This window comes from Gigantopelta aegis, chromosome 8 (genome assembly GCF_016097555.1).
Source record: "Gigantopelta aegis isolate Gae_Host chromosome 8, Gae_host_genome, whole genome shotgun sequence".
In the NCBI taxonomy this organism is placed as follows: Eukaryota; Metazoa; Mollusca; class Gastropoda; order Neomphalida; family Peltospiridae; genus Gigantopelta; species Gigantopelta aegis.
The window spans coordinates 54,362,396-54,382,277 of NC_054706.1; the positions used below are offsets into that span (position 1 = coordinate 54,362,396).

At 36.2% G+C, this 19,882-nt stretch overlaps 1 protein-coding gene across 1 annotated transcript; it reads left to right on the top strand.

Moving 5' to 3' along the window:
• The first annotated feature begins 1,634 nt into the window (after positions 1–1,634).
• Positions 1,635–19,483, top strand: LOC121378548 (programmed cell death protein 6-like). Its single transcript, XM_041506768.1, has 7 exons — positions 1,635–1,760; positions 4,858–5,109; positions 10,337–10,464; positions 11,569–11,643; positions 12,809–12,883; positions 13,770–13,938; positions 16,680–19,483. The coding sequence occupies exons 1-7, from the start codon at positions 1,728–1,730 to the stop codon at positions 16,719–16,721; spliced, it is 774 nt and encodes a 257-aa protein (XP_041362702.1). The 5' UTR covers positions 1,635–1,727; the 3' UTR covers positions 16,722–19,483.
• Positions 19,484–19,882: the final 399 nt, after the last annotated feature.

Sequence of the window (19,882 nt, forward strand, 5' to 3'; positions counted from 1 at the left end):
TAGATAGCCTACGTGTACACCACTGCCTTTGATGTCACACTGCTTTAGACGTGGGGAGGGGGAGGGGGCTAAATCACTGAGCTACATCCCGCACATGATATGATATAGGCCAATGATATGATATGATATGATATGACATGCCAATGACATATCGTATATTATCGCGAAAATCGTGGTCTGCGATTTCTAGACATGAATAATAGCGCTTTATGAGTACAAAATAACGGGGGTATTTTACAAATAAATGACAAATGGTATATGAATGGTAAACAACTGAAAATGTCTACATATTATAACTTTTTAGGTGTGTTATTTTCCACAAGATTATCATGGACAAAATGTACGGATAATATGGCTTGTTAAGAAAGTGGCAGTACACATTTTATCGTATATCTGTTAGTGGTTTATTTAAACGTTTTGATAGTAAGATAAAGCCTATATTATTGTATTGAGTAGAAATATGAGGATTAGAAGAAAGACCAGTTCGTGAAAAAATTCCATGCAAACGTTTGGAAATTTGTACTGGGTGTAGATAAACATGTATCAAGTAATGCAATATTAGCAGAATGTGGAAGATGTGGTCTTTATGTTTATTATTGTATTAAATGTGTTAAATATTGGTGTAAACTAATATTACGGCTAACTGATGACCGATACCCTACACAAAGTTATCCACTTATGAACAAGCTTGATATTGCTGGGTTACTCGGGCAACGGGATAAGAACACTGTTAAACGCAAAGCCAGGATGTTGGTGATATATCCCAATTTGTATTTATATTTAGACCGAGATTAGAAGATTGTGGGAAACAAGGAATTTTAGGAAAACTTAATGATTAAGCTAGATTGTTGTTCTAGACTATAAACAGATGAAGTATTTATTAGATGTTGAATATTATATAACACACATCAATGCAAGAGAAAATAGACGTATTGATAATTCATAAATTATCTTTACGTTGTAATATTAGAAAAAACTCGAATCTTCATTAGAAAACTAAATATGTCAAATGTGTAATAACAATTGTACTGAAGATCAGTTGCATTTTATATTTATTTGTAAAGCGTGTACATACTGACCTGCGAAATATATAGGCTACGTATAAGTATTAGAATATTGCAAATATTGTAAAATTTAGTAAATTATTGAACTCTAATGATACACACATTCTTATGAATAGCATAATGTGTGTTAAACTAGCACTTAAATATTGATCCGTTACTTGCAAGCTGTTAGTTAATGTATTTTATTTACTGATATCTTGTTTTTGTATATTGTAAACTATTATGTAAACTGTTGTATATGGGCCAATGGCCTACACACAGAAATGAATAAACATATGATATATGGTATTTTGTGTTGTGGTGTGGTGTGATGTGATATGACATGACAATGACATATCGTATATTATCGCAAAAATCGTGGTCTGCGATCTCTAGAAATGAATAATAGCACTTTATGAGTACAAAATAATTAAACTTTAAAATCATCTATAATTTGTTGCTTTAATGTTGTAGTTAGGTTTGTATTTGGCATTCATAAAATATGCTAATTATGAAAAATAAAGATTGCAGCTTTAAAAACGCGTCGGACTATGATGAGCAAGCGCAGTGGACATTTCCTGCTTGATAATAGAATTATGCCCCCTTTCAATGGCGTAGAACTCGGGATTATGACTTTTACTAGTATTTTTCTTTAATATTTTGTTTGTTGAAGTCTTTAGAAAAATGTCTTGGGGTGGAAATCAACAGCCTGGATATGTAGGTTTTAATATTATTTGTCATAATACGTAATAAAAACAACTGTACTGACAAAGAGTCGTTAGCCCGAAAGTTTTGGCGAAAAGGGCCTGCCGCCAAGCGGTCACCCGAAATATGCCAAAAACCCGGTTTTTGGCATATTTACAATCAAAAAACCTTTTCGCAATCAAAAAAACCTCACAGAAAACATAATTCTGCCAAAATCGTGTCCAATAAGGTTTTTTTTATATACTTTATTGACAGTTTATCAATATTATATGATTTACAATTTACATGAAGCATAAATATTGTTGTCAGTCCTAAACATGTCATATGCATACGTCCGTTTCCACCTTGTTTGCAAAATGCGGAACAGGACTGATTTTAGGGTCCGACTATTTACCCCCAAGATACCCCAAAAATACACCCAAAAAAAACCTTTCCTCAATGCAGGACTTGAAATAGCTGCCTGCTAAAAGCAGTAATTTTTTAGACCTAAAGTCTTAACCTTTAGACTACTGGATTAATTTTTAACAAAAACCACGTTGAGTGGGTACAAGTTTATAATTTTTACTCACATATATTCACTTAAATGTTTCATAAATAAATGAAATAAAGTTCATATATGAATCGGTAAGTATTATTTTCGTGTCTTTTTTTGTAATTTTTATTATTTTAGATCGGCTAATGGTGATTAAAATTAGGCAAAAAATCTAAAAAGTTGCTTTTACTTACGGGCATTTGTGGCCAGCTGTCCAGTATTTATGTCCATTATTCCCGATAACAGTGGTTTTCTGACCAGATTTTTTTTTTAAACCCGAACTACGATTCATATTGCAATATTTGGTAATTTTCGTTGTTGGTAAAACGATCAAATTTATTATCAAATTAACTGTTACAATCAGCTATCGATCCCTGAAAATTACCGCGACGTGCCGCCATTGTTGTCAAGCGAAAATACTTGCCGAAAACCACTTTTTGAACTCAAAATTTCAAGGTATTTTCAATTGAAAAAATCAAAACAAAAACCACCATTTTGAAAAAAAATCTTTTTTCTTTAATTATATTTCCGTTTCCGGTGAGTGTCGTGTGCAAAACGGCGGGAAATATGAATTGGGGAATGCACTGTATGCAGTGTACAGTATATCGACTGACGTGACGTCGGGCGAGATATCTCGCCTGCAGTAGTCAGAAGGTTAACCTGATTGTTAACAACTACGATAAATTACTCTCCTTCCTTTAATGGCAAGACTTTCGATCATTCTTTCATTCAGTATATTCAGGCTTTAGGTTAGCCCGAGTACTCTTGACTGTAAGAGAGCAAGACGGACATTTGGAAGGTTGTACGCTCTCATTACAGTCTGAGACCATGGTATGTAATGTGGGATGGTACATATAAAATGTAAAAATGAAGCAGGTTTCCTCTCTAACACTATGATAAAATTTTAAAATGTTTGACATCCAATAGCAGATGATTAATGAATCAATGTGCTCTAGTGGTGTCGTTCAACCCCAAAAATATTTTTTTGGTGATTGTCAGGCACTTTGTGACTTGTCGTATTATTGTATGAGACAGCCCCTGGTAGACGGAATCACTGAATGGGCGATCATGTGATGCTACATTATGATATAGGCTAGTGACCGTAGAATTCTGCTGTCTGAAGTTTGCCAAAGCTTAGCTCAATGAGGGTGCTGTCGGGTTTCTTTCTGTAGTGTGTGTATTAGGATTAATATGTGGATTTTTTTTAATCAAGGAACTCGAAAATGATCAATGCAAAGGTATTTGATGTCAAACATAGGATTATTGTGGTATTAGAGCGGGAATCTTTGACTACCGGTACCCTTTGGTGGGCAGCGATTGCAAAAAAATTACATAGCTTGGTTTCTGACTGTACTGAGAGCGTATAACCTTCCAAATGTCCGTCTTGCTCTTTTACAGTCAGAGTACTCGGGCTAGCTTTGGGTTAGGGTTAAGATCAATGACTGTAACTTTCCGAACGCTTGATTTGGCTTTATACACAATAAATAAAAAGTTTTACACACCCTTTGCTGAGAACACCATGCGTTATTTTAGGTTACACATGGTTGTTTACACATATTAACAATTTCAAGACATATGACTGGCTGCTTCTAGGTGATGACCAGGTCACCAGTGCCATACATCCAATAAAAACTATACAATGGAAATCAATTAGACTGGTGTATAGTTAACATTCATGTGTCTGTGACGCATAAGTCAACTACAAGTGCAACGGCTGTAAATAACCTTTAGTCAATTCTCAGAAATATTCGTTAAAATAAGGTTAATGAGCAAAGAAAGTTTGGTGTATATAATGACACCACTAGAGCACATTGATTAATTAATCATCGGCTATTGGATGTCAAACATTTTGTAATTATGACTCATCAAAGTAGTCATCAAACGAAACCTGCTACATGTTTTCATTAGCAGCAAAGGATCTTTTATATGCACTTTCCCATAAAGTAAGTAAGGAAAGTACACACCACGTCCTTTGACCAGTTGTTTTGCACTGGTTGGAACTACAAAACCCCCAATCATTTGACTATATTCACTGAGGTGGTTTGATCCTGCGACGCAAGCATTTCAGGCGAGCGCTCAACTAACTTGGCTAAATCCCGCCCTAAAACGAGCAAAGAAAGCAGTATTGAACTTAACCCACTGATAAAGACGGCACAGTTCTTACCACCTTTTTTTCATGATTGTCAAAGTCTGTAATTTAAAAGAAAACTTAACTTTAAAAATTATTGTTTTCAGTCTTCAGCTGTACTGCTATTTAATTATTGAAGTCATATTTGTCTTTTTCTTCTTTTTTTGTTCCAGGCAGTTGGCCCCCCCGACCCTCTTTCTTGTACACTTATGTTATACATATGAAATTATTGAGAGGTAATATACAGTTTTAAGTACTATCTACAGATAAAAAATATTGATACAGAATAATCCTGGATGTGCAGACATTCATATTATAAGAGCATGACAATGGTGTCACAATGTAATTAATATACAGTTTTAATTGCAAAAAAGCCTAGTATTAGATCAAATGTGTTACAATGGCTAAAAAGTCAGGAATGTTTCTTTATTAATTTGTTTTATTTCAAGAGTGGATATGGAACTGGTGCAGCTTTTGGACAGCAGCAGCAGCCTCCCCAGTATGGTCAACGGTCGCAACCGTATGGAAGTCCGCAGTACGGCCAGCAGGGATACGGTTCTCAACCGCCACCCTACCAACAGCAGCAAGCCCCACCTCCATACAGCAGTCCACAGGGCTACGGAGGTCAGCAGCATAATGCTGGCTTCGGTGCACCAGCTCCTCCCCCCGGAATCAGTCAGGAGTTATGGGGCTGGTTTCAGGTCAGTATTTAGGAAAGAATACACTCGTGTAGGAAGCAGGGTGGGGTGGGGGGGCACTTTATAGCAGCAGCGATGGTTTTTATATATTTATAATACATGTATTTATATATGTGTGTGTGTGCCTCTCTCCACCCCCGTTATTGGCACCTTCCTACGCCCGTGGAATATACTACTCAAAAGAATTTAAGGGTCAAAAATTTATAACCAAATAAGTTTCAGAGTGTATTAGATTGATGATGTAAACTACACCAAAAATTTAATTTATTGTTCCATATTTACAAAAAACCACAAATAAACGTCACTGTATACAAGAAACTCACATGACATGCTGTCAAAGTTGAAGGTTGTCAAACATGGATTTTACACATTAGAACATTCGTTTAATAGTGTGTGAATCCACCCCTGGCGCGAATACACTCGACACATCGTTGCCTCATGCTGTTGATCAGACGTCTGAAGAACTCTTGAGGAATGGCCTGCCACTCTGCCATAAGAAGTTGACCCAGATCATGAAGGTTGGCCGGAGGGGCATGGTTATACCGAACTCTCCTGCCTAATTCGTCCCAGGCGACTCTATTGGGGCCAAGTCAGGCGAATATGCTGGCCAATCCATCCTGGCGATACCTTGTTGTCTGAGAAAGTCCGTTACCACCCTGGCGCGGTGGGGTCTGGCATTGTCATCCTGCAGAACTGCCCCGCCGCCAATCTGCTGAAGGCCTGGGAGAACCAACGGCCGGATTATCTCATTCAGATAGCGGATTCCATTCAGATTGCCATCCACCACATAGAGGGGGGTCCTGTGGTGGATAGAGATGCCGCCCCACACCATGACGCTGCCACCACCGAACCGGTGATGTTGTCTAACGTTAACGTCAGCGAAGCGCTCCCCAGGACGTCTGTAGACACGAACCCGACCGTCGTTGAACTGGAGACTAAACCTGGACTCATCAGTGAACACCGCAGATGAAGCGTGCACCAGTGACGTCTGGCCGTTCTGTGACGTGGTAGGAGTGGTGGTCGAACAGCCTGGCGACGGCAGTGTAGATTATTGGCTCTCAGACGATTGCGTATGGTTTGATCAGACACTCGAGTTCCAGTCGCAGTTCGCAGATTGTCACGTAATCGGCGTGCAGTGGTTGTGCGTTGACGTAGAGCCATATTGGTGATGTAGCGGTCCTCTCTATTTGTAGTGCTTCGGAGTCTTCCCGAACGTGGACGATTTCGAACAGAATTCGTTGCTTGGTACCGTTGCCACAGTCGGCCAACGACTCTCTGACTGACACCAAGTCTCAGAGCAGCATTTCTTTGCGTATTGCCATCCTGAAGCCAAGCAATAGCCCTTCCTCGATCTTCGATAGTCAGTTGACGTCGTACCATTGTCGAATTTGGAGTGTGCACCGTACACGAACGCAAGCTCCAATTATACGGAAATTCAGCATTGGGAACATGGAATACACATGCAAAGCGTGCAAATGAAGCGCTTTGTGAAAAAGCAAGTTATGGGCACTTAGCAGACCTTTCGCTTTCGCCCTAATTTACGTGCAAATGTAAGCATGTTTTCGCCATTAGAACTAGTCGACAGTGTTAATGACTGGATTTTAATTCATTTATGGGTTGCTTAGACCCACTTTCGTCAAAATGGAACAATACCATGCGTGACATTATGGTATAGCTAATATAATTGACATTCAGAAAATAATGTCGAAAATATCGTCTGACCCTTAAATTCTTTTGAGTAGTATATTTTATCAGGGTTTCTGCCAGAGGGTAAAACGGGTATGGTGCCATACCCAAATATTTTGGCAGATTTTATATTTTTAAGTTAACTTTTTGACAAAATTAATTACTGTTATAATTACTGTATGATTTTCTTAACCCTAACCTGAACTGAACCCATTTTCTTTCTGGGGGAGGCCCCCATACCCCCTGTTGACTGGTTGCATTCAATTCCATAGCGCCATACCCAAATAGTTCTTTCTGGCAGAAACACTGTTTATGGCTTCAGGCCCAGCAGAAGAGCTTTCACAACTGCCTCATGAGAGAGCCATAGTGTGTCGATAGCTCTAACCAGTCTCAGATGTGGGTCATTTAACACCCCCTGAAAAATAATTAGCAATAAGTCATTTGTTTTCAGCACATATATTAATAGCACATTTCTTGGTTGGCAGCGGTTTTCATCTCTAAGTATCTGTGTGACCCTTAATCATATTTCTTACACCACATAACCATAATTAAAATGTGTCAGGCAGTTTATTAAATAAAATATTCCTTCCTTCATTATATTACAAAATTTACATAAATGAGTTAGATATTACTACATGTATATGAATTTGTCTCTATGCATGTGTAAGACGTTAAAAAACCACACAATATAACCAGATCATAACATTGTCCATGAAGATAAATCGGTTATAAACAAATAGCAATGTTTTATGTAAATCAAACAACATATGACATACCTGAATTTCCTCAAGTCCAGCCATTCTCACAGAAGAGTTTGAATAGAATTTCCACAACTGTAACACTTTCCGACAGGTACTTTTGGTGGCTTCGAACAGTGTTTTTAGCAAATAATGCAGTGCATGCCTGCAAATTAAAACAAATATTTTTTTAAAGTGAAAACTGCAACTGTCAATCACTGGGGCTTGTTTTACGAAATACAGGTCAGTAGCATTATATCATAATACTCCGTACTCCGATTTTTTTGGACGACCCGTCCATCCCAACAGATTTGAAAATAAAACATTGTATAATGCAGATATATTTAAAGCAAGCTTTCTGTTGACATACCGGCCTCGGTGGCGTCGTGGCAGGCCATCGGTCTACAGGCTGGTAGGTACTGGGTTCGGATCCCAGTCGAGGCATGGAATTTTTAATCCAGATACCGACTCCAAACCCTGAGTGAGTGATCCGCAAGGCTCAATGGGTAGGTGTAAACCACTTGCACCGACCAGTGATCCATAACTGGTTCAACAAAGGCCATGGTTTGTGCTATCCTGCCTGTGGGAAGCACAAATAAAAGATCCCTTGCTGCCTGTCGTAAAAAGAGTAGCCTATGTGGCGACAGCGGGTTTCCTCTAAAAAAATCTGTGTGGTCCTTAACCATATGTCTGATGCCATATAACCATAAATAAAATGTGTTGAGTGCATCGTTAAATAAAACACTTCTTTCTTTCTTTCTTTCTGTTGACATGTTTTGCTAAAAAAAGCAGGGACAATATTTTACGCGAACCGCCGTTCTGTTCACGTGTCAGTTACACAAAATTAAATTTACGCGAACCGCAAATTGGTTACGTCATGACCTGTAAACGTTCAGAAATTAAAACTTGCAAACTTTACGATTACAGTAAGTTTATTCACGCAGACATTCCGACAAATGTTTTAGCCTGAATTTTAGATACTTGATGCGCAGCAAACCAGTAAACAACGTTATATTGCAACAGTTGTAACTTGCTACCAGTCTAAACTAAATGTTCAGTATAGAGTCGAGCCAAAAGTTTTAAAGAAATGTGCACGGACCGCTGGGGACGGCTAAAGTATCTGCTGCTATTTTATCTCTAAAGGAATATTATTATGTAGACATAATATTGGATTGGCTATAATTTTACATATGTTGAAAACAGTTTTAACGTAAAGAAGGAATCTAAAAGTGTCACAAAAATTGAAAAATACTAACATCGCATAATGAGTTTAAAAAAACAAATAGTTAGAACGTCACTGTAGTATAGAAGTACCATCGATAAAGTGAAAGTAGCATAACCACCGCAAACCGAAAAAGAGGAATCCCTCCAAATGATTATTGTATCTATTTCAAAGGCGTAGCGCCCATTACGCACAGTAAGCATGTTTGTAATGCAAAAACAAAATCCGGGAATAGGTCGAGGCTGTCTGTAATTGTTCTGTAACATATCCTTTTAAAATTGAATCGAAAAAAGATAGGAGAAAATGCCCCCGAAAAGGCTCAGAATGAATCTCAAAATCTTAACAGGGGCAGGCCCTGCTAAAAAACATTCTGGCTACGCTCTTGTATTTTGTTTTAGTACTGGGGCTGATATTCAGTTCTTTTATAATATTGTTAATTTTAGCAAGCATTAAAGACATTTTTTTTTTTTTTAAATGTTTTCTTTTGTATTTGTTTTAACTTTGTTTGAGCTAAAAACTATGTATTTAAAATATAATTTCAAAATAATTTTGAGGTAACTGATCAGGTAACCCACGGGTTACGCAAATATAATTAACGTAACCGAACAATTGGTTACCTAGGTAAAAATAATGTGAACTGACTTCCGGTTGCCTTAGATTTTGAAATATTGTCCCCTGAAAAGTGCTTCACCTATCGTTTATTCAGTTAAATGGTACAGTTTATTCTTTGATCGGCCTTGAAGCTTGATTACTCAGCACGGGAATCCCTTTACACTTAGGCGTCTTCCTGGCGGATTAGCGGTCCCAAATTACCAAACACCAATTAACACAAGAATGTGGTCGAGAGCCTGGTCCATTGTTAGGTAATGAGGAAGTTTTTTTTACTGATCGTGGTGATTAGGTGTGCTTGAGATTCTGTTGCACAAGTTGTTTCCAAGAGGTAATCAACTGCCATGCTCATACTTGTGGTAATTGTTTTCTAAAGCACTTGAAATCAAGGCGTAGCGGCAGTTGATTTAAGGTGCTTACGTGCTGTCAAAGCGCAGGGCCCGCTACGGCTAATGGCCCTGGGGAAACCCCTGGCTACTTTGTATAAAAATTAATAATTGGCAAAGCCCTGTTGAAATTGTACTTTTGACATATTAATTTTTATTATTTTAATAATTTTATTTACGTATGTACAAAAGTTATATCTGTTTGTAACTATTATTTTATTTACACGTGTAATGTACAGAAGTTAACTCTTATAAATAACACATTAAACTGGCTGTCAAAATGCTGTTAATCATATTTTTTAATTTTAAAATTAAGTACATGCCTCAATAAGCCTTCCCTAAAATAGGCTATTGCCAAAGAAACATTTTGTTTTAAAAAGAATGCATTTACTTGGCTTTGATAAAAAATCATGTAAAATTTGAGTCGTAAGTAGTAATAGTAGACTGAAAGTGAAAAGGTTAAAAGTTACTAGTGGAACAAACCAAGAAGTGAATAAATCTTGTATAATCAATCTATATATACATGAGCATAATAAAAAAAAACCAAATAGGATTTTCTTTTTTCCTGACTGTTTTTACTGTGGTTTCAGGCTGTAGATCAGGACAAGTCAGGGCAGATAACTCCCCATGAGTTGCAGCGTGCCTTGATGAATGGAAACTGGTCACCTTTTAATCCCGAAACTTGCAGACTCATGATTGGAATGTTTGACACAGACAAGTAAGTTTTAAGTATCTGTCTAAACTTGCTAATTGAGTTACTCATTGCTCCCTTTTCGTGCCAGATATAAAAAAAAAAAATTTGACTTTATTCGTGATTTTTTAAACTTTTACATTGTTTTATTCACAGTGAATAAATTGGCAGGGCTAGCTCTGGCACTCACCAAGTTCGCCATTTGCAAATTTTTAAAGCAATTCGATTTAATGAATTGGCCAAAAAAAAATTAATTAGGCAAAATAATTCAGTTAATAATTGATATTTTGTTACAAGATAATTGAGTTTCTGCAATTTTTCAAGTTTAATAGATAATTTGACAAAATTTTCTGATCACCCAGAGTTAGCCCTGATTGGCACGATAGCAGTCCCGTTCATTGACAATAGGTTGAGTGAAATCTGCCTAATCCAGCACTGTATATACCAACACATTTCATCAGTCCCACTTGAATCATCTGTACTTCTAAACCTAATCTTGTTTTTGTTTTGTCTGCTGCAGTGTCCAGTTAGTGTTAGTTGTTAGTGATTAATAAGAGAGAAATCGATGCATTACTTTAAACTTCCCCATCGAGCTATTAAAACTTACTGTTGTGTTGGAGCCAGTTTTTCAGAACCCAATACGTACCAGCCATAACAGGGCTAGCTCTGGCACTCGCCAAATTCGTCAATTGTGAATTTTGAAAACAATTGGCAAATTTTATTTTAATCTGGCGAAAGAAAGTATTAATTGATATTTTGTTACAAAATAATTGGGTCTATATAAAATTTGTAAGCTTAATATATAATTTGCTGACCTTTTCTGCCGATCCAGAGCTAGTCCTGGTTAAAACCAAAGGCTTGATAACTATGTTACTGGGGCAAGTTGTACATTGTCAAATATTCAACAATGAATAATAAATATATTTTAAAACCAGTCTTGTGATACTGTCAGTATTTTCAAACTTTCTCTGACAGTGACGGTAACAAAGGTTACTTATTTTTGTGTTTAGCTATAATTACTGTTATTTGTCATTTACTCTGATATGGTGAAATGTATTTTGCTACAAGAATATATTGCATAGCATGACAAATAGTAAATTCATTTCATCTTCTTCTTTTCTTCCTCCTCAGAAGTGGTACAATTGGCATTCAAGAGTTTGCTGCTCTCTGGAATTACATTCAGAGTTGGAAAGGATGTTTTGATAGGCAAGTAGATTTTAAAATTTCATTCTTTTGTTTTTAAAAGGTGTAAATTTTGTCCAGATTCACACTACAGAAAGAAGTATATTAGCTGTAATACTGTAAAATACATTATTTTTGCAGGATAAAACTTTTGCGATTTTATGAAAATGAGTCAGTTTACAAGCATTTATTTTTTGCGAATCTCCCATCCTTTCTCTCCCCTCCCCTCTCTCTCTCCCCTCTCTCTCTCCCCTCTCTCTCTCCCCCCCCCCCCCCCGCCCTCAATAAAATATTTTTTCGGTACCGGTACTGATATTAATCAATTCAAAATTTATTGCTTAGAAAATAACGTATGGCCTAAGCTTACGCAAGGTGTTTAGGCTACTCTGTGCACTTTTTCTAATCCTCACTTGTTATAAAACCTGAAAACAAAACAGAATTTGAAGGTGCGATGCTAGTGAAACAATATTTATTATTTTCAAAATACTCATTCAGTATAGTTTGTGATTGACCAACAGGGCAAAACCTTTAGTGTGAAGGCACAATATGAACTACGATTATAGTGTTGTTGTACATGCCCAACCCCAATTTTTTTTCACTTCCACATTTTAACACACTGAGATGTTTCCTTGGAACTGTTTTTAAAACACATCTGTTGCTTTATCGCCAGCACCCATACAAAACTTAGTATTCTTTATTATTATGTATTATATTGTCTGTACTTGTAAGTTGTATATCGTTTCTTAGTATAAAGTTTTAAGTGTTGCATTGTTACTACTAGCCCTGTGCAGTGGAAAGTAATGATTGAATGAGGCTACTTTTTTTTTTAATATCTAATTTTGGTCAGCTTTTAATTTCTTATGGAATTTATTTTCACAAATTTTATTCAGACTCGAAAAAAAGAGTAATTTACAGTATTTGACAATTGAATACATATCCGGTTGTCATAATACATATTAGAATTTAGTACATCATCGAAAAATATTCTTAATGTAAATTGCAGGGAGAAAGCTACCAGACATCTTTACTGTCAAACTAGCTAAAGCTTTAAAAATTCAACTTAAAAACAATTTAAGGTGACATTTTTATGTGGTTAATTAAAGACTGGTTTGACTGAAAGATAAACAGTCATGGCAATTAGTTTGAAGAATTCTTATTTAAAAACTTGAATATATATTTTTTTCTTCAGATTTGACGTCGATAGATCAGGCACTATAGATGCCGGAGAATTCCACACAGCGATAAGAACATTTGGATATAATCTGTAAGTGTTACAGTTTGAGATGATTATCAGTAATGTTTAGTATCTATGTTTACACTCGTTAAAATGCTTTAATGTTGAGAAAAATTCGTAAAATGACAAATACATCTACAGAGCTTGAAATAGTGGCCTGGTGGTGGTGTGTGTTTGTGTGTGTGTTAAGAAATTGGTTTAGGGGGACAGGCATATGATACCATTTGATGGTATGTGTTGTCCCATCTGTGGGAAAGTGCATTATAAAAGACCCCTTGTTGCTAATGGAAAAATGTTTGACAATCTAATTAAAATGTCCAGTTGACCTTTCATTCATCCAATCAAAACCGTACTTGCAAAATCATGCCAGTAATTTGAAAGGAATTTGAAAACATTCGGGATTATGCCGAGGGTATACGAAAAGATTCGGGTGAATTACGAAATATGCCGGAAACTAACTGCAAAATAAAATTTGTTTCAAGACGAATTTTTTTTTTAATGTGATGGTATAGCCATAAAATCTGTTTATACTAGTATACAATCCAGAGTTTATTACTGCACTTTTCCCCCTGTTTTGTTTTATGTTGAAATAGACCAACAAGTTCGCCTATTGCATAAATAGTCTCGCCCGATATTTTTAGAAATTGTATGCAATAACACTATAAAAGGCGAAGTGTAATTGGTCGATATTTAAATTGTTATTTATAGATGAAATGTCACCTGGACATGGTAGACCCAGTAGAGCTAATTTTAATCAGATTGAATGTTTGATATCCAATAGCTAATTAATATTGTGCTTTAGTGGTGTTGTTAAACAACACAAACTATAGCATTTCTTCAACACCAGTGATATGATTGTTTTTCATTTTAAGACTTAAGCTATATATACCTGGGTTTTTTTATATTTTAAATTTAGGTCACCACAGTTTGCTGATCTAGTTGTCCGCAAGTTTGATAGGCGAGGGATCAGAAGCATTAACTTTGATGACTTCATCCAGGCTTGTGTGATGCTAAAAACACTGACAGATAAATTCCGGGTGAAAGATAAACAGCAGCAGGGAGTCGTACAGATAAGTTACGAAGATGTGAGTTGATATTAAAAAGTGTCTGGGTATACAGATCAGTGGCGGTTCCAAAAAATCCATTTAGTGGGGGTGCCCAATGACATGAGGCGGAATGCCACGGGAACTTTGGGGTAGGTTTAGAGAGGATCATTTTTTTTTTTTTAAATTAATATATAATAAAATTATAACTCACAAAATTTAAGGGGGTGGGGGGCGGCCCCCCTAGATCTGCCTCTGCAGATGGTCAGTGAAGTTTACCTAGTGAATGTACTACAGTTTGTCAGGGTGGGCCCATTGGGCCATTTCTCGTCCTAGCCAGTACACCATGACTGGTATATCAAATGCTGTGGTATGTGTTATCCTGTCTGTGGGATGATGCATATAAAAGATTCCTTGCTACTAATGCTACTAATGGAACAATGTAGCAGGTTTCCCCTCTAACACTGTGAGAATTACCAAATGTTCGACAACCAGTAGCCGATGATTAATAAATAAATGTGCTCTACTGGTGTGTTTAAACAAAACAAACATTACAGTTTATCAGATGTTTTATTATAAACTGTCATTTGATTATGTAATTCAATGACCGTGATGTAAAACAGGTCACAGTGTACTACATTAGATTAATAATTGAACTGGGTCATCTTCAGGTATTTGTAGTACAGATTATGGCAGAGTTCGACAAATCCACTAGCCCAACGCCCGTGGTTAGTGGTTTTTAAGTTCATTCTAGTGAGAAATGCTAAATTGTGGGGTTTTTTTTTTTTTCTTTCTTTCTTTTTTCTTTTTCTCTCGGCTGAAATTTTGTTTAATAAATTTGATTGTGACGTTTGTCATCGAATAATATCAACAACACAATCAGTATATAATAATAATCCATTTGAGCTAGGTCTGCAAACTGCAGTAACATGCTATCTCTACATTGTCACAGTTACAGCATGCATTGTTTACCTTTCCCTTTCAAGTTTCTGGCACAGGAAATAAAGTCTAATGACATGCGTGTTTTGATTGGTTAGACACGTCACGTGGTAGTTAATCTTGCACATTTGTTTTAGGCTAAGAACATGGAAATCACCAATCGCAATGACAGGTTAATCTCAATCAAGTAAACCCCAGCCATGCTTTGAATTTCAGTGTTTGTTTTATTTACGTATTGTTTTCTAATTTAACACTTTGCTGACGTGGTTATCGGCAATCAGGAAAAGAATTTACTTTAATGGTAACCGCATATGCAATGACTCAGCTTGGCCTATTACATGTAGCGGTTTGGATAATACGTCACAGCTGCCGATACAAGATAATACCTTTTTTGTTTATCAATTAACAACGGATTAGATGTCGCCGTTATATTCTTTTGATATCGGTCTGACACTGGATAATGCCCTGTATTTGAGCAATTGGCATCACCGTTTCTGGCGACATAAATAGAAGGCCCTAAATATATAACCAACTACCAAATACACTGAACCATCTATTACTGTGTGTCACACTGTAGTAACCGTCATTTAAATTTAATTATTTTGATAGTGTCTTTAGATACCAACCAAGAGTTTGCTCAATTATTTTTCCCTGGGGGAAGTGCAAAAACGAAAACGGGACAATGACGATGGATCACACTTGACAAAAGACCAAACGTATGACACAACAAAAAACTGAAAGTTACAACATGATTTAAGTGTTTGTTTTATTTTACTGTTATACTCGTAAATGTGTAATGTTACAAAAATTATATAAAAATCCAGATATAATTGATCAGGAATTTGGGCTAGTGCTTCATCTTGGTGGGCTAGTGGTTTTCACAAACCCACTAGCCCTGTGGCTAGTGACTTTTCAAAATATTTGTCATACTCTGATTATGGTTTCATATGCATTTGTGTTTGCTAGACCGGCCTCGGTGGCGTCGTGGCAGGCCATCGGTCTACAGGCTGGTAGGTACTGGGTTCGGATCCCAGTCGAGGCATGGGATTTTTAATCCAGATACCGACTCCAAACCCTGAGTGAGTGCTCCGCAAGGCTCAATGGGTAGGTGTAAACCACTTGCACCGACCAGTGATCCATAACTGGTTCAACAAAGGCCATGGTTTGTGCTATCCTGCCTGTGGGAAGCGCAAATAAAAGATCCCTTGCTGCCTGTCGTAAAGAAGAGTAGCCTATGTGGCGACAGCGGGTTTCCTCTAAAAACAGTGTCAGAATGACCATATGTTTGACGTCCAATAGCCGATGATAAGATTAAAAATCAATGTGCTCTAGTGGCGTCGTTAAATAAAACAAACTTTACTTTGTGTTTGCTAAGTTGTTTATACTGGACAACTTGCAGATTCAGTGACATTGCACAATTCCCCCCCCAACCTTAAACAAATAAAACAACAATATGTGGGTGGAAAATTACATGGTTCTATGTGCACAAAACCTCATTTTGAGAAATCGCCACTTGAAGTTTGGAGCTGCCATATCTGATTCATAGAGAGGTCTTTGCAATAGTTTTAATATAACAACTGTGTCTTAAAATACCATATTCGAGGACTGTTTACTATGTAGATAATTTTATTTTCTATCAAATATGATGGATAACTCATTTTTGGAAAAATTGCAGATAGAACCTTGTAATTCTCAGGCCTGTCAATCAGTCAGTTTTTACATCCAGCATTAATTAACTAGAGTTTTTAAAAACTATTTGGTATTAAATACCTTTATTACATTACTGAACAAAATGGAATTGTGCACAAATTAAAATATTGTTTGTTTTCTTCTCTTTTTTTCAGTTTCTAGAAATGGTCCTGGATAACACATTAATAAACATATGACAGTTTACTTTCTGTGATTTCCTTGGAAGTATGATACAGGCAGTAAATGGTGCTCTCCAAGAGATGCCAACTGTGTGTGGAAAAAATAAAAATAGACAAATCAACACAAATATCACCCAGAGAACTTTCCTGTTGGAACTACATCTGACAGAAAACAACCTAGAAATGGACTTTTTAATGTGATGGTTGATCATGAAAATAAGATACAAAGACAGGTGCTGGCAATAACCACAAAACTGAAGTCTTAAATAGTGTTGACATTCCGTTAGAATTTCATAACTGATCATTTGTTTTATTCAGTTTGTGCCAACTGATTATATTTCAATTATACAATTGAGTAGAATAGAAGGAAGGAAGGATTTGAATTGTTAAAAACTCTGCACCTTTATATTTTAACCAGATTAGATTTTATCATCTAAACTAGGAATGTATTAAATGTATTTTCCACGACAATCGGTTATGAATAATTGATACACCGAAACATGTTTTTAAAAAAAACATTATGAGCATAATATATATTCTTTTCCATTTACTGTGAGGACAACAGTGCTGTTATTTCATGTTGACCTTTCAAGGAAGGTCCCAAAGACATACCAGTACTGTAAACTGGGAAAACGTGTGTAAAAAAAAAAATTGTTATATATATATATATTCTTTTACATTTACTGTGAGGACAACAGTGCTGATATTTCATGTTGGCTTACATGTACCCAGGTAAGATCCCAAATACATACAAGTACTGTAAACTGGGGGAAAATATGTGTGTAAAACTTTTGTATCATTTGTATCCAACCTTAGTATTCAAATTTTTTATTCACACATTATTTACATTACAGATACACATTGCAGTTACCATTGGTTGGTTGTGAAATTCACACATAGTGAACATGAATTCGTGAAAAAAACCTCACAGTAATAATCTGGTTTACAGTATCTTGGGTATCTGTTAAGAAATGAACTTGATGGCTAGTGTGAGAGAAGTCCGTGTATGCTCTTTCCATCTTAAACCCAATGGTTTTACAGGAGTGCAGAAAGTACTGGTCCACTCGACAAATGCGAGCAACAATTCTAAAGGACGAGCGAAAAAATATAACAACCAGTGAGATGGGCAACCTATCGTTTTGGAGACTAAATAAAGCATTTCTGTTTTGTTGATTCCATATGTCACAAGTGGGCTATTTGACAAGAAATGTTGGATGATTTTATTTTTGAAACCAGATTATGTCCAAAATATTACTGAAACTTTGACTTCTCACTACTACCAACAAGTCGACAACTTGAGACTGCAAAAAAGAACTGCTTCACTGGCTGGATTAGTGCCTGGATACCTAATGATGTATTTATAGGAAACCTAAATCCCAAAGTGCCATAATTTTGTCAAAACCATGGCAATAAAACATGATCAAATTATCCCCCCATCTAAATTTGCATCAAATTAATCTCCCTTAAGTAATTTTAGAGTAAGTTTATTTATGTTTAAGGACGCAGTCAAAATTTATTAACCTCCCATCTATTATTTTTTCTATTTTTGGTAGTAATTTTCAAAATTTCTAAATTGTCCCTATATTTAGGTTTTTCCTGCCCCGAGTCAGACCCCCAATCATATCAGAAGCCGGACTCGGGATGGGTGTGTTCGAAACCATAAAGGTATATGAGCACGTTAAAATCCTATCCAAGTCCAAGCATGTTATTCCATTAGGTCCAAATACTAGCAATTTATGAAGTTCAAAGATCCATGTTAATTGTTTTGCTACCCACTGCAGATATATCTCCATAGCCTTTTCATCAGGCAAGTATATTGAAAATATGTTGTGTGGGTTCACTGATTTTAATATTGAGTATGATAGTTGAGAGACAATAATTTAAACTTGGATTGAAATAAAGGCCAAATCCTACGGGCAGTGGCTCCATAAGATACAAGATTGGACAGATTTCTTGGCAAGCAAACCGTTAAATATATTGATATTTAAAAAAAGAAAAAGAGAGAAATTGCTGTCAATTCTTTGGATAGATAGAACAAAGACAGTATCTTGCACCATTTTGTTCAGTAGATTCTAGTGCTAACATCTTTCTTACATATATACCCACACATCAATGTTGTTTATAACTGACATATAGTGCTAAATTTGTGTGGTTTTTTTGTTGTTGTTTTTTTGCTTTCTGTTGATAATTAATTTTATGCTATTTCTATTCGCCATTTGAAATGGTACAAATAAATAAAACATTCTAAGAACATTTAACATACTGCTGTCCAGCCATTGCCATGATTTTCTACATGTACAATACTTAGTGCATTTTACGAATACAATATAATTATGCACCTGTACTGAAATGCTTTAAATACTGAATTCAGAACCCACAACTTATTTTATTGCATTCCACTGCTTTTTATATATTCTGTGGTATATAAAATACATCTTTTAAGTGATATGGTTTACTTTGGATCAGTGGTTATTGTACATAGTCTCGCAGAGAAGTCTGTCGTATCGAACTTTGATTGTTCATTATTTAGTGGATTCGTGTATATACTGGTAGGTGTTTATTTTTGTATTTTTATTGATACTGTTTTTATAATCACTGGACTTCTGTTTTTTGAATGCACATCTATTTATTGTGAACTTCGTGAAAAATATGTCGATGTTGCTCAATTTCAGCTGAGAACTATTTTACAAACTTCTTAAACCAACTTTTATTCATCTTTTTATCTAGGTTAGTGAAATACGTAAATAATAAAAATGTATATATATGCATGTAAATTTCTTTATTGGCGGTTTGTGATTTCTTGTTTTGTTTTTAGTCCAACTGGATGGGTCTATATGTTTTGTCTCCATTCTTCTGTCAACCCTGAGAGTGCTCCGCAAGGCTCAGTGGGTAGGTGTAAACCACTTGCACCGGCCAGTGATCCATAACTGGTTCAACAAAGGCCATGGTTTGTGCTATCCTGCCCATGGGAAGCGCAAATAAAAGATCCCTTGCTGCTAATCGGAAAGAGTCCATGTAGTGGCGACAGCAAGTTTCCTCTTAAAATCTGTGTGGTCCTTAACCATATGTCTGACGCCATATAACCATAAATAAAATGTGTTGAGTGCGTTGTTAAATAAAACATTTCTTTCCATTCTTCTGTCCGTCTGTCCCATGTTTTCCGGAATTCTTGTTTTCTA